Consider the following 12,783-nt stretch of genomic DNA (forward strand, 5'->3'; position numbering starts at 1 on the left):
CTGTTCTTAACCTGAAACTATTCTTAACCTGAAGCACCACTTTAGCTAATGGGGCCTCCTGCTGCTGCCGTGCCGCAGGAGCACGATTTCTGTTCCCGTCCTGAAGCAAAGGTCTTAACCTGAGGTACTATTTCTGGGTTAGCGGAGTCTGTAACATGAAGCATCTGTAACCTGAAGCATATGTAACCCGAGGTACCCCTGTACTCTCTCTTTTTTTTAATAGATATTTATTGGAATTTTTATAAAAGAAATACAATAATAATAAACAGTGTTGCTTTGTTTTTACAGAATTTCATAACATCCTTAGACTTCCTCACGTCTCCCGCTCCCACTTGCATCATTAATAAATTTTTGTCAAGCAAATTATCATCTTATTTCCAAATTTATAACCGCTTATTAAAATACAATACAAAAAAAAATTCTCCTACAAATTTTGTTTCTCTTAATCTCTCTTATTACCAAATTCTGATCTATTTTAGTGATGGCCAATTATTTATAACCAAGCATCCTTCTTAACATTCCACTAAATCACAATATTTCCCCTGTACTCTCTACAAAGACCTGAGGAACGAGATCATCACCCCACTCGTAGTAACCATCCCAGGGCGCTCAAAGGTTGCCAGGTTCCTGGCAGGGGCAAGCAGAATAAGGGCCACTAACTGGCGGCTGATTCAGGACTTTGAATTGTGCTCTTATTTCCTTCTCTGCATATACTGTGATGTTTTACTGTTGCTGTGGCCATTGGCTAATGCGAATAAAGTTTTCTCTCTCTGCATCTGGCTGCGCTGAGCAATTCGAAGAAGCGGAGGCGGAGAAGGCTTTCCTTTGCGCACGAAGCGGAGAAGGTTTTCCTTGCGCCCGGGCGCAGGCGCGCCTCTGGGGAGTCCGCGCCGGCTCCCCATCCCTGGGATCCCCCCCCCGCCACCCCCCCCCGCTCTTGCAGGCGAGGCTGCCCTCTCCTGCGGGCGGAGGAACTACACTTCCCAGCGTGCAGCGCCGGAGCGTAAATCTTCAAAGGCTAACAAAAGAGCAGCCGGCAAAGCTGACAGGCGGAGGGCAGAGCCGGACCGGGGCGCGCACCGCAGCTGGCCTCTCCGCGCCCCCCGCCCCGCCCTCCTCCCTGACAGCTGGGGGGCTTTGGAGGGGGAGGAAGGGGGAGAAGGCGCCCCCCTCCTGCCCCGGAGGCTGCAAAGGAAGCTCCGGAGGATGGCCGGAGAGAGCCTGGCGCAGGTAGGCCCTGGAGAGACCTCAGCATCTGGGGGGGGGGGCTGATCTCCCCCCCCCCCAACCTCACAACAAGGACCCTCCTGCAAAAGGGGCTCGGGGGTGGCGGGGGGGGGCAGGATCCGAATGCGTCTCCTCCTGCAGGGAGAATATCAAATTACAGCGAAAGGAAAGGGGCCCCCCTCTCCGTGCGTCTTGAGCCGCTGCCAGCCCCCCACCCGCAGCTCTTAAAGGCTGCTTTGGGGTTTCCTAAAAGGCACGCGAGGGGGGGACCCCCACCCCCCAGACTTCCTGCTTTTCCTACGGAGGAAACACCCCCCCGCCTCAATGCGCTTTTGGCACCGGGAGCAGAGCTGAAAATGACCCCCGAGCTGCGCTGCTCGGTCCCCGATTTAGGGTGCTCCGGAGAGGGGCGCAAATGCAGCCCCCCCGGGACCCCGATCTTCCCGTCAAACTTCACGGGTGATGGGATGGATCTGCGTTGGGGTGAAATGAGACCCAAGGGGGCCGTTCAGAAGCGGAGACCCCCTTCTTTCGCACTCCCACCGTTCCAGGCTGGGGGGCTGCACCCCGAAACCACGGATTTCATTTCCCTTCTGGGTAAAGATAACCCCCCCCCCCATCGACCCACGCCACCATCTTCGAAGGAATCGGGTGCTTGACGGTGGCGTAACCTGCAGGCAGGCCAGGGCAGAGGAGGGAGCTGGGGAGAAGAGGCAGAGGGGTCTTCCTGGCATATTTCTCCCCCAAAATATCAGAAACTACCCCCCCCAAGGTCAGAGTTAATCCCCCAAGGCCCAGTGCAGGTTCTGCTCGAATATTGTTGTTGATGGTCTGAGAAAGGGCCACCACCAGAGGGGAAAAAGGCAGAGAAATATTGGGAAAGGCTTTCGAAGCCCCCTCCCCTCGCTGGGCCCTGTGACAGGTGTGCCCCCCCCCCCCCGCCCTGCAGCCACCACAGACACCTTTTGTTTGTCCACAAGGTCAAGGAGGTCCCGGCGGGCCACTTGCGGGCCACACAGCTGCCGGGGTGACGGGGACGGACTTTGTGGCAAAGCTACGCTTTCTATGCAGAAGGCTCCCTCCCCGATGGCATCGCCAGGTAGGACTGGAAATGCCCACCCCCTGGCCCAAAACGCCCCCCCAAAAAAGGGGGAGAGAGGCAGTGCTGAGCTTAGACGATGCCCCCAGGGCCTGGCTCCGTGCAGGAGAAGCGGCTCTGTGGCAGGACAGTTGCCCTGCATGCAGAACGCCCCAGACCCCGTCCCCAGGCAGGGCTAGGAAACCCGGTCCGCAGGCAGGCTGTCCTGGGGCGAGAAAGGGCCGCAACCGGTGGCCTCTGCGGCCCCCCGAATACGCAGTCCTTCCTCCAGGACAGGATTCGGTGGCGGCGGCGGTCTTCCCGAAACGGGGTTGGATTCTGCGGTGCTGAGAGAGGGGGCTTCTCCTCGTTGCAGGTGCCCGTGGCCTTTGAGGACGTGGTGGTCTATTTCTCGCGCGAGGAGTGGGCACAGCTGGCAGAATGGCAGAAGGAGCTATACCAAGACGTAATGGCAGAGAATTACGAGCTGGTCTCCTCGCTGGGTAAAGTCGACGTATATACTGGGGTTTTTTTATGGGGGGGGGGGGGAGAGCTGGCCAGAGAGAGAGAGAGAGAGAGGGTTCAAATGGTCCAAAAGGGAAAATGCCAGAGATAGAATCACAGAATTGCAGAGTTGGAAGGGACCCTCAGTGTCATCTAGTCCAACCCAATACAGTGCAGGAGTCCTGCCCACAGCCGGGCGCAAACTACCAACCTTAGACGTGGCAGTTCCTGCTTTGAAAGGGGGTTGGACTAGATGACCCCTGAGGTCCCTTCCAATTCTATGACATCCGGACAGAGAGAGCTGTTCGACGGGGGGACAGACTCCCAGGGAGGGGCAGCCGGCTCTCCTTCGTTGGAGGTTTTTAGGCAGAGCTTGGGGGTTCAGAGACATGAGGACTAGAACCTTGCTCATTTCAAGAGGAAGGGCTGCAGCTCAGAAGGTCCCAGCTTCCATCCTCTCCCCAGTTAGGGCTGAGAAGGCTCCTTGCCTGAAAGACCAGAGGAGCAGCTGCAAGCCAGTGCAGACAATACTGTGCTAGATGGGCCAAGGGGCCTGACTTTCTAGTTTAGGGAAAAGGTGAGGAAAAGCCGACGCGATAGAAGAGGGGTGAAGTTTTTCCTCCTCTCTCCTAAAGCCAGAACTCCGGGGCATCCAAGGGAGCTGAAGGTTGGGAGATTCAGGAGAGGTTTTCGAAGCCCTTCTTCACACAGCACAGAGTTAAACTATGGAACTCCCTGCCACAGGGATGGCCACCAAGCTAGATGGCTTGAAAAGGGGATTAGGCAAATTCATGGAGGAGGAGCGGGCGATGGAGTGGCTGCCGGGACCACATAACACCGGTTCTGAGAGATCTGCATTGGCTCCCAGTACGTTTCCAAGCACAATTCAAAGGGTTGGTGCTGACCTTTCAAGCCCTAAACGGCCTCGGTCCAGTATACCTGAAGGAGTGTCTCCACCCCCATCATTCTGCCGGGACACTGAGGGCCTTCTGGCAGTTCCCTCACTGCGAGAAGCAAAGCTATAGGGAACCAGGCAGAGGGCCTTCTCGGTAGTGGTGCCCGCCCTGTGGAACGCCCTCCCTCCAGATATGAAGGAAATAAGCAGCTATCTTCTCTTTAAAAGACATCTGAAGGCAGCCCTGTTTAGGGAAGTTTTTAATATTTAATGCTGAATTGTTTTTAATATTCAGTTGGAAGCCGCCCAGAGTGGCTGGGGAGACTCAGCCAGATGGGCAGGGTATAAATAATAAATTATTATTCTATACCAGCCAGGATGGCTGCGCTCTTCCTTCACAGCAGGAGACAGAGATGCTTCCAAATTCTAGCTGGTGGGAAACCCCAGGAGGGGAGAATTGCTCTCGTGCTCCCATCTGGCTGGAGGGTTTGTGGGAGGCCCTGATCCAGGAGGGGTCTTCTAATGGAGGTCTTATTACGATAGCAGAACCTCAATACCCAGGAGCAGTCTACCCCTGAATAACCAGATAATGGGGGAACAGCAGTTGGAGAACATTGCTGCCCTCAGGTCCTGCTGGGCCATTGTGGAGGGGGGGCTCTTTTAGGTTCTTCTACCCCCCCAACTAACCCCCTGCCTCTGCTTCTGTCCTTTGCAGAATGCCTGCTCTCTATCCCTGAACTGCTCTCCCGGCTGGCGCGGGGAGAGGCGCCCCACCCTGCTGCAGACCCCCCACCCTCTGCGGGAAACGCCGACTCCCCAGGTAAGAGCACGGGACTCCTGATCTCAGGGTCGTGGGTTCAAGCCCCATGTCAGGCAAAATTAATTTTGCATTCCAGGGGGTTGGACTAGATGACCCTCGGGGTCCCTTCCAGCTCCGCAGCACTAAGAATTCTAAGAAGGATGATTTTAAGAGTGGGGCGGGGGGGGGGGTCTAGCAAGGAATCAGGGCAGGCTGCCCCATTGCAGCTCAGGGAGTAGAGCACGAGCCTGATATGCATTATCGGGAATTTGTAAGATATAATGAAAGTTAATCTGCATAAAACTGCACAACGAAAGTTAATCTGCAGCTGCCCAGTTGCCCTAAAGCAGGCATTGCAAAACTCGGCCCTCCAGCTGTTTTGTTTTTCTCAAAATGTTTTATTAATTTTCCAAAAATTTTAAAACACACAAACACACATCCTGTTTGAATCTTGGTAACTTTATTAAGTGACTTCCTCAAATCTCCTTGGTTGAATTTCATTATGTATTATTTTAACAGTTTTCCAAAATCAAATTTCTCAAAAAATTAACTTAATCACTTAACTTCTTTCTTTCATTCTTTCTAATTTAGCTTTAAACATCTTAAATCCTATCCTTACATACTTAAATCCTAAGCCTATCTAGTATTTGCAAGCTTTTCCAATTAAGTTATCTTGACATATTTGGCTAAATATAGTCTTTAAATTTCTTCCATTCTTCCTGGTACTCCTCCTCCTTCTGGTCGCGGACTCTTCCAGTCAGTCCAGATGTTTTGGGACTACAACTCCCATCATCCCTGACCACTGGTCCCGTTAGCTAGGGGTGATGGGAGTTGTAGTCCCAAAACACCTGGAGGGCCGAGTTTGGGGGTGCCTGCCCTAAAGAAAGCACCGGCCCTAAACCTGAGAGAGGTGTATAACCTTATGCACAGCATGAATAAAGGGGACAGAGGAGAGTTACTCTGCAGTCGTAGCAACGCTTGGGACAGGCAGTGCAAGCGGAATGCTGCAAGATTCAGGGCAAATCAAAAGAAAGGACTTTTTTTCTACACTCAGCGCGTAGCTAAAACTTAAAATTCACTCCCCACAAGATGTAATGATGGCACCCCCTTGGGTGGTTTTAAAAAAGAGGGTGGGATTAATTCATGGGGGAGAGGGCGATCGATGTCTCCTAGTAGCCCCAGGGGCCAAATGTTGCTTCCTGAATAATGGTGGCTGCGATTCACAAGTGGGGAGGGCGTTGCTGTTCCGCTCAGGTCCGGTTTGTGAGTTTAAGGACATAAGAGGCGCCTGCAGGATCGAGCCAATGGCCCACCTAGTCCAGCCCCCTGTTCTCAGAGTGGACAACCAGATGCCTGTGGGGAACCAGCAGGATTCGAACCCAGGAGCCGCTCTCTCCAGATGCGGAGGCAGAGCAGAGCTGTCCTGGCTAAGAGCCATCAATGGCTTTATTGTCCTCCATGAATTTGTCTCACCCACTTTTAAAGCCACCAGGCTTGGTGGCCATCCCTGCATCCTGTAGCAGTGAGTTCCGCAGATTAAAGCTGTGCTGTGTGAAGGAGGACTTTATTTTATCTGTCTTGAGCACCTCATAGAATAATAGAACTGTCGATCTGGAAGAGAGACTGAGGGTTCTCTAGTCCTGCAAAGCAGCAAACTCAGCACATGGGTTCCCATCCAATTTGAAACCAGGCCAGAGCCTGCTTAGCTTTGCAAATGTGCTGGCAGTTTTATTGCTGCACCGCTCCCCATGGGCGTAGCCCAGGGGCAGGGAGGGGCAGCTGCCACCCCCAATCAATAAAAATACATAGCAAACTGAGGTTCTGTCCCCCTGACCAGGCTGAGGGCCTGCCCGCCCTCCCATCAGATGTCAAGGAAATAAACAACTATCTGACTTTTGGAAGACATCTGAAGTCAGCCCTGTTTAGGGAAGTTTTTAATGTTTTAGGTTTTAATGTGCTTTTCATTCTGTCAGGAGCCGCCCAGAGTGGCTGGGGAAACTCAGCCAGATGGGCGGGGTATGGATAATAAATTATTATTAATTATTATTATTATTATTATTATAACAAAAATCCTAGCCACACCCATGCCAAACCCCCTGTGGCTTCCAGGGCATGGATCCCCTTGGGCCTGATCCACGTAAAGAGCTCCCCTTCTCATCCCCTCCAACATTCCTACTCAACGTAGGGATGTCCTACTCAACAACAACAACAATTTCATTATTTGTACCCCACCCATCAGCCACTCTGGGCGCCTTCCAACATATAAAAAATAATAATAATGCATTAAACATTTAAAAACTTCCCTATACGGGGCTGCCTTAAATGTCTTCTAAAAGCTGTATACTTCCTTATCTCCTTGGCTCGGGGGTCGGATAACTCCATACCCTCCAACATTTCTCCAATGAAAATAGGGACGTCCGGCGCTGTGGTCTAAACTGCAGAGCCTCTTTTTAAAAAAAATTAATTGAATTTTACAAGAAAAGAAAAAGAAAGAGAAACAAAGAATAATACATAACACTGTAAGCACATTTATATACATGTTTTCCAAAATACAAACTAAAAAAAAAAAGACAAAGGAAAAGAAAAAAACCTTTTCATAATCAATAATATTACCAAATTCATGCTTCAAACATTACAATATATAAATCCTAGTTAAAATATTATAAAAGACTTCCACCGCATTCACCGCACATCTCTTAGTTATCTTGCTTGCCTTTGCATCTGTTCTTGAATCATTTCCCATCCTTGGGTTCTTTCATAATTAGTCAAATCTTTATGTTCTCTATATTTTTCACAAGGTTATTCTAAGCACAACCAAACTTTTGTATTTGAGCCCTGCTTGTATAAATATTCATTTAAGCATTCCCATTGTTTCTGAATTATAGTTTTGGATTTAATAAGGCATAAACCACAGAGCCTATTGGGCTTGCCGATCAGAAGGTCGGCGGTTCGAATCCCCGCGACGGGGTGAGCTCCCGTTGCTTGGTCCCTGCTCCTGCCAACCTAGCAGTTTGAAAGCACGAAGTGCAAGTAGATAAATAGGTACCGCTCTGGCGGGAAGGTAAACGGCGTTTCCGTGCGCTGCTCTGGTTCGCCAGAAGCGGCTTAGTCCTGCTGGCCACATGACCCGGAAGCTGTACGCCGGCTCCCTCAGCCAATAAAGTGAGATGAGCTCCGCAACCCCAGAGTCGTCCACAACTGTACCTAACGGTCAGGGGTCCCTTTACCCCTTTACCTTTTAAGACAAAGCGGGACATTCTGGCATCAAATTTGAAACTCAGGAATGTCCCTGGAAAATAGGGGCCCTTGGAGGGTGTGCCTTCTGCTTTTAGAGAAGACCAGGCGATGGAACGATGTAAGTGTCCTCTTTGGAGGTGTCCAGATTAATGCCCATATTTCCCCTCTCTCCTGTTTCCTTCCTGTAGCTGACGTGATCGAGACGCAGCCCCAAAAGGCGCCGGACACCCCAGTGGCCTCCAAGGGACCCGGTCCAGACTTGGCAAAGACCCCCCGCCCTCGGTCCGCCAAGAAGGGCCCCAAGAGAGGGGCGTCGCAGGCCACGCGGGGCCCCTCGGGGGCCGGCCGGGCCCCTGCAGACCGGTCGAAGACCCCCAAGCGGGAGAAGCCTTTCAAGTGCCCCAAGTGCCAGCGCCGTTTCCTGGGCCGCCTGGCGCTGACCGCCCACCGGCGCCTGCACATCCGCAAGTGGCCCCGGCCGGGCCCCCAGAGTGCAGGAAGAGCCCCCCAGGCGCCGGAGCTCGCCGTGCCCCAGGAAGGCCAGCCGGGTGCCAGCCCCAGCCCTTTCCCTTGCAGCCAGGGCGAGGGCACCCTGCCCTTCTGGCCAGAGATGGCTCTGCACCAGCAGTCTCCTCTGACACATGGCTTCAACCCCTGGTCGCTGGGCTACGGCCCCCAGCCCTTGCCCGGCCACCAGGCGCCCGGCCTGCCCAGCAATGGGGAGTTCATCTGTGACCAGTGCGGCTGGAGCTTCCATGGCTGGGAGGAGCTGGTGACGCATCAGATGGCGCACATGGCGGCCGAGGGCATTGCCGGCTCTGTGCCCAAAGCGGGAGCCCTGGCGCAGCTGTCGGGCGACCGCCCTTACGCCTGCGCCCAGTGCGGCAAGAGCTTCCGCCACAAGCCCAACCTGCTGGCGCACCGGCAGGTGCACACGGGCGAGCGCCGCTACCAGTGCCAGGAGTGCGGCAAGTCCTTCGGCAGCAAGGCCTACCTGGCGTCGCACCAGCATATCCACACCGGCGAGAAGCCCTACGTGTGCGCCCAGTGCGGCAAGAGCTTCCGCCACAAGCCCAACCTCATCTCCCACCAGAAGATCCACACCAGGGAGCCCCTGCCGCCCAGCCACCCGCTGGATGCCTTCGAGGGAGACGCCTTCCAGAACCCGCGCACCGCGGCGGACGCCCTCGGGCTGGACGCCTTCCGCCGGCCCCTGCCACAGCCACCAGTGCCGCTGGTGCCGACCGATGCCCGCCTGGCCTGTGCGCAGGGCGACACCCCTCTGCCGCCCCTGCCCAGCGTGCTGCCACCGCCTCCCGCAGCAATGGCCGAGCGCCCCTTTGTGTGTCCGGTCTGCGCCAAGCAGTTCCGCTGCAAGCCCTACCTGGTGGCGCACATCCGCATCCACACGGGCGAGAAGCCCTACGCCTGCAGCCGCTGCCCCAAGCGCTTCTCGCAGAAGTCCAACCTGGTGTCTCACGAGCGCCTGCACACGGGGGAGAAGCCCTACGCCTGCCCGCTCTGCCCCAGGGTCTTCAGCCAGGGCTCCAACATGCGCGCCCACCAGAGGAGCCACAGGAACGTGGCCGCCCCCGGAGAGACAGGTGTCAGCCTCCGACAGGGGTATGTGGTGAGGCAGATCCAGCCGCCCCCACCGCCTCCGCCAAACTAGGCCTCTTGGGCCTGTTCCTCCATAGTTGGGCTGGCCGCTGCCTCTTGGCCCTCCGCCCTCCCTGCCTGCCTGCCTGGGAATCGTTCCTGCATTGCAGCGGGGTTGGGCTGGGTGACCCCTGGGGTGTCCCAACACTCCAGATCTACGGCGCAACCACGTTTCCCTGCGGCCGCGTGAACTGGGCAAAGGCTTCTGTGCCTTTCCATCCCTTGGGGAGTCTGCAGATTTCTCACCGGAAAGAGGTCCTCTCCTCTCGCTGCCCCTGCCCTGCTTTAACCTCAGAATTTTGCTTTGGCAAACTTTGCCCGTCCTGAGAAATCAAACAAGGCAGGAGGGACCCCAGACTTTTGTTTCCGGAAAAAGAGTCGCCATGCTTAAGGCCTTTCCTGCTGTCCTGGAGAGGCTGCCAAGGAAATTTACTCTGCACATGTTCGGTGACACACTCTTCTTTCTGATGGAGAACGGAGCGTGTGGCTTAAAAGGGAGCAGGGGTCCCCGGTTCAGAGGTGGGGCGCAGGATTTGCAGCCTCAGTCCCCGATATCTCCACTGAAATGGATCTGACTCTGGGGAGGGGATGGCGCTCGGCTCTGTGGTCCCGTGGGCTGAGTTCGAATTGGAGGGCTTCCTTTGCTCGGTGTGTCCAGCAGGGGCAGCGAGCAGACTGAGATCGAGAGCGGAAGACTTGAGAACGTTAGAAGATAAGAGAAGCGTACTGGATCAGGCCAATGGCCCATCTAGCGCAGAATCCCATTCTCACAGCCACTGACCAGATGCCCTAAAGGGTAACCAACAAGCGGAACAGAGGGCAGCAACTTCCTCTAATTGTTGTCCCCCATTACAGTGGTACCTCGGGTTACAGACGCTTCAGGTTACAGACTCCACTAACCCAGAAATAGTACATCGGGTTAAGAACTTTGCTTCAGGATGAGAACAGAAATTGTCCTCCGGCGGGACAGTGGCAGCAGGAGGCCCCATTAGCTAAAGCGGTACCTCAGGTTAAGAACAGTTTCAGGTTAAGAACAGACCTCCGGAACAAATTAAGTACTTAACCCGAGGTACCACTGTATCTGGTTATGAAGAGATAGACTGCCCCTGGGCATGGAGGTTCCGCTGTCCATAAGAAGCCCTCCTGCTGTTTCCGGCAGCAATGGCCACTAAATGCTTGGGGAGAGAGGCTTCAGCAGTGGTGGTACAGCAGAACCATCCTGGCTCTCTCCTCCTCCTCCAATAATTTGTCTATTCCCCTTTTAAAGCCATCTAGATTGGTGACCTTTGCTGTCTCCTGAGGGAGGGAGTTCCGCAGATCAACTACGAGAGTCAAGGGACTGCAGAGGCCCTGCAGTCAACAAAAGCCAGCCTGAGCTCTAAAAATAAAATAAAAAATCCGGACCTTTGCTGCTTCTTTGCAGACGGACGGTTTTCGTGAACGGCAGAATTTGGGGCAGGGATGTGCCTGTGGACAGAGAGCGAGAGAGCGAGAAAAGGACTCTCATCCACAACTGACACAGCATGATAGATTTTAAAAATAATTAGAAGCAGACCTGTCTTGTCGTGACTTTGGGGGAAATTCCGCGCAGAAGCAGGCAAGATTCTTTTGGTTTGTTTTTCCCCCTTTTAGGATTGCAGCTTAATTTTTTAGAAAATAAGCAGCCGGCTAGTCCTCATGGCTGGCGAGACACGACCCGAAGATGTGTGAGTCGTCTCTGCACGAAGTTCAAAATCCACGCGGAGGAGGAGCTGCTGGCCGGTCTTGCATGGTGACCTGTTCCTCTCACCTGCCTTCCAATCCTATTCTCCTACCTCTGTCCTCAAAGCCTCCTTCAACTTTTTACCTTTGGCTTCTGCAGCACCGCATGCAAACGGAGCAAGGGGGAAAAGCTTCTCTGCATCTATTTGCTTAATTCGGCATTATTTATACCCAGGGCAGGCTATGGGATTGGGTCGTGTGTGTGTGCGTGTGTGCAAGACTTGTGGACAAGGAGACCACATCCTAAACTCCTAAGGCTAACTTTAAGAAAATAATGCAAGGTAGTAACACTGCCCTTTCTAGGTGTCCTGTTTTAGACACAAGCCAATTTCATTTCCAAGCGGTTTCCTATTGTATACTCTTTTAAAACAAATAAAGCGGTAGATGTTAATTTTAAAAACACAGCTCCTTGCAGTGTGTCGACTGTGGCCACGTGGCCTCGCGCTTTCTTCCCAAAACCTGTTGAATTAAAACCACCTCGGGGGGCCTTGCAGATGCAATGGACTGCAATTCCCATCAGCTCCTTCCAGTGTGGTCAAATGTTGTGGAGCTGCTGGGAGTCCAGCAAACATCTGGACTACTGCAATGTGCTCTATGTGGGGCTACCTTTGAAGGTGACCCAGAAACTACAACTAATCCAGAATGTGGCATCTAGATTGGTGACTGAGTGGCTGCCAAGACCACATAACACCGATCCTGCAAGACCTATATTGGCTCCCAGTACGTTTCCGAGCACAGTTCAAAGTTTTGGAACTGACCTTTCAAGCCCTAAATGGCCTTGGCCCTGTATACCTGAAGGAGTGTCTCCACCCCCATCGTTCTGCCCGGACAATGAGATCCAGCACCAAGGGCCTTCTGGCGGTTCCCTCCCTGCAAGAAGCCAAGTTACAGGGAACCAGGCAGAGGGCCTTCTTGGTAGTGGCACCCGCCCTGTGGAACGCCCTCCCACCAGATGTCAAAGAGAACAACAACTATCTGACTTTTAGAAGACATCTGAAGGCAGCCCTGTTCAGGAAAGTTTTTAATGTCTGACATTTTAATGTATTTTAATCTTTGCTGGAAGCCACCCAGAGTGGCTGGGGAGACCCAGCCAGATGGGCGGAGTAGAAATAATGATTTATTATTATTATTACCTCGGGGGGCCTTGCAGATGCAATGGATTGCAATTCTCAAAAGCTCCTTCCAACGTGGTCAAATGTTGTGGAGCTGATGGGAGTTGTAGAGTCCAGCAACATCTGGAGGGCTGTAGGTTGCCCATCTCTGAATTAACGGGAATGACTGCAACCCACCATGGAAATGGCAGAAGGACCTCGTTTTAATAGGAGGAAATACAGCAGTTAGGGGATGTGAGCTTCCATGTTACACAGCATTCTTCATACAGATTTCCAATAACCTGGATCACTCCCGTGGGTCAAGTTTATCTGTACGGTGGTGCTAAAAGTCTGTGCACAGGCAACCTTCTTTCCAATACAGCAGTACCTTGGTTCTCAAACTTAGTCCGTTCCGGAAGTCTGTTCCAAAAACAAAGCGTTCCAAAACCAATGTGCGCTTTCCCATAGAAAGTAATGCAAAATGGATTAATCCGTTCCAGACTTTTAAAATAAGATTTTTTTCAATGAATCC

General features: G+C 53.1%; 1 protein-coding gene across 1 annotated transcript; it reads left to right on the forward strand.

The window, feature by feature from the left end:
- Positions 1-962: 962 nt before the first annotated feature.
- REPIN1 (replication initiator 1) lies at positions 963-11,564 on the forward strand. The gene is made up of 4 exons (XM_081882801.1): positions 963-1,230; positions 2,682-2,808; positions 4,420-4,524; positions 7,929-11,564. The coding sequence occupies exons 1-4, from the start codon at positions 1,207-1,209 to the stop codon at positions 9,410-9,412; spliced, it is 1,740 nt and encodes a 579-aa protein (XP_081738927.1). The 5' UTR covers positions 963-1,206; the 3' UTR covers positions 9,413-11,564.
- Positions 11,565-12,783: the final 1,219 nt, after the last annotated feature.

The sequence above is a fragment of the Podarcis melisellensis genome (assembly GCF_964234715.1).
Source record: "Podarcis melisellensis genome assembly, chromosome: 12".
Classification (NCBI taxonomy): domain Eukaryota; kingdom Metazoa; phylum Chordata; class Lepidosauria; order Squamata; family Lacertidae; genus Podarcis; species Podarcis melisellensis.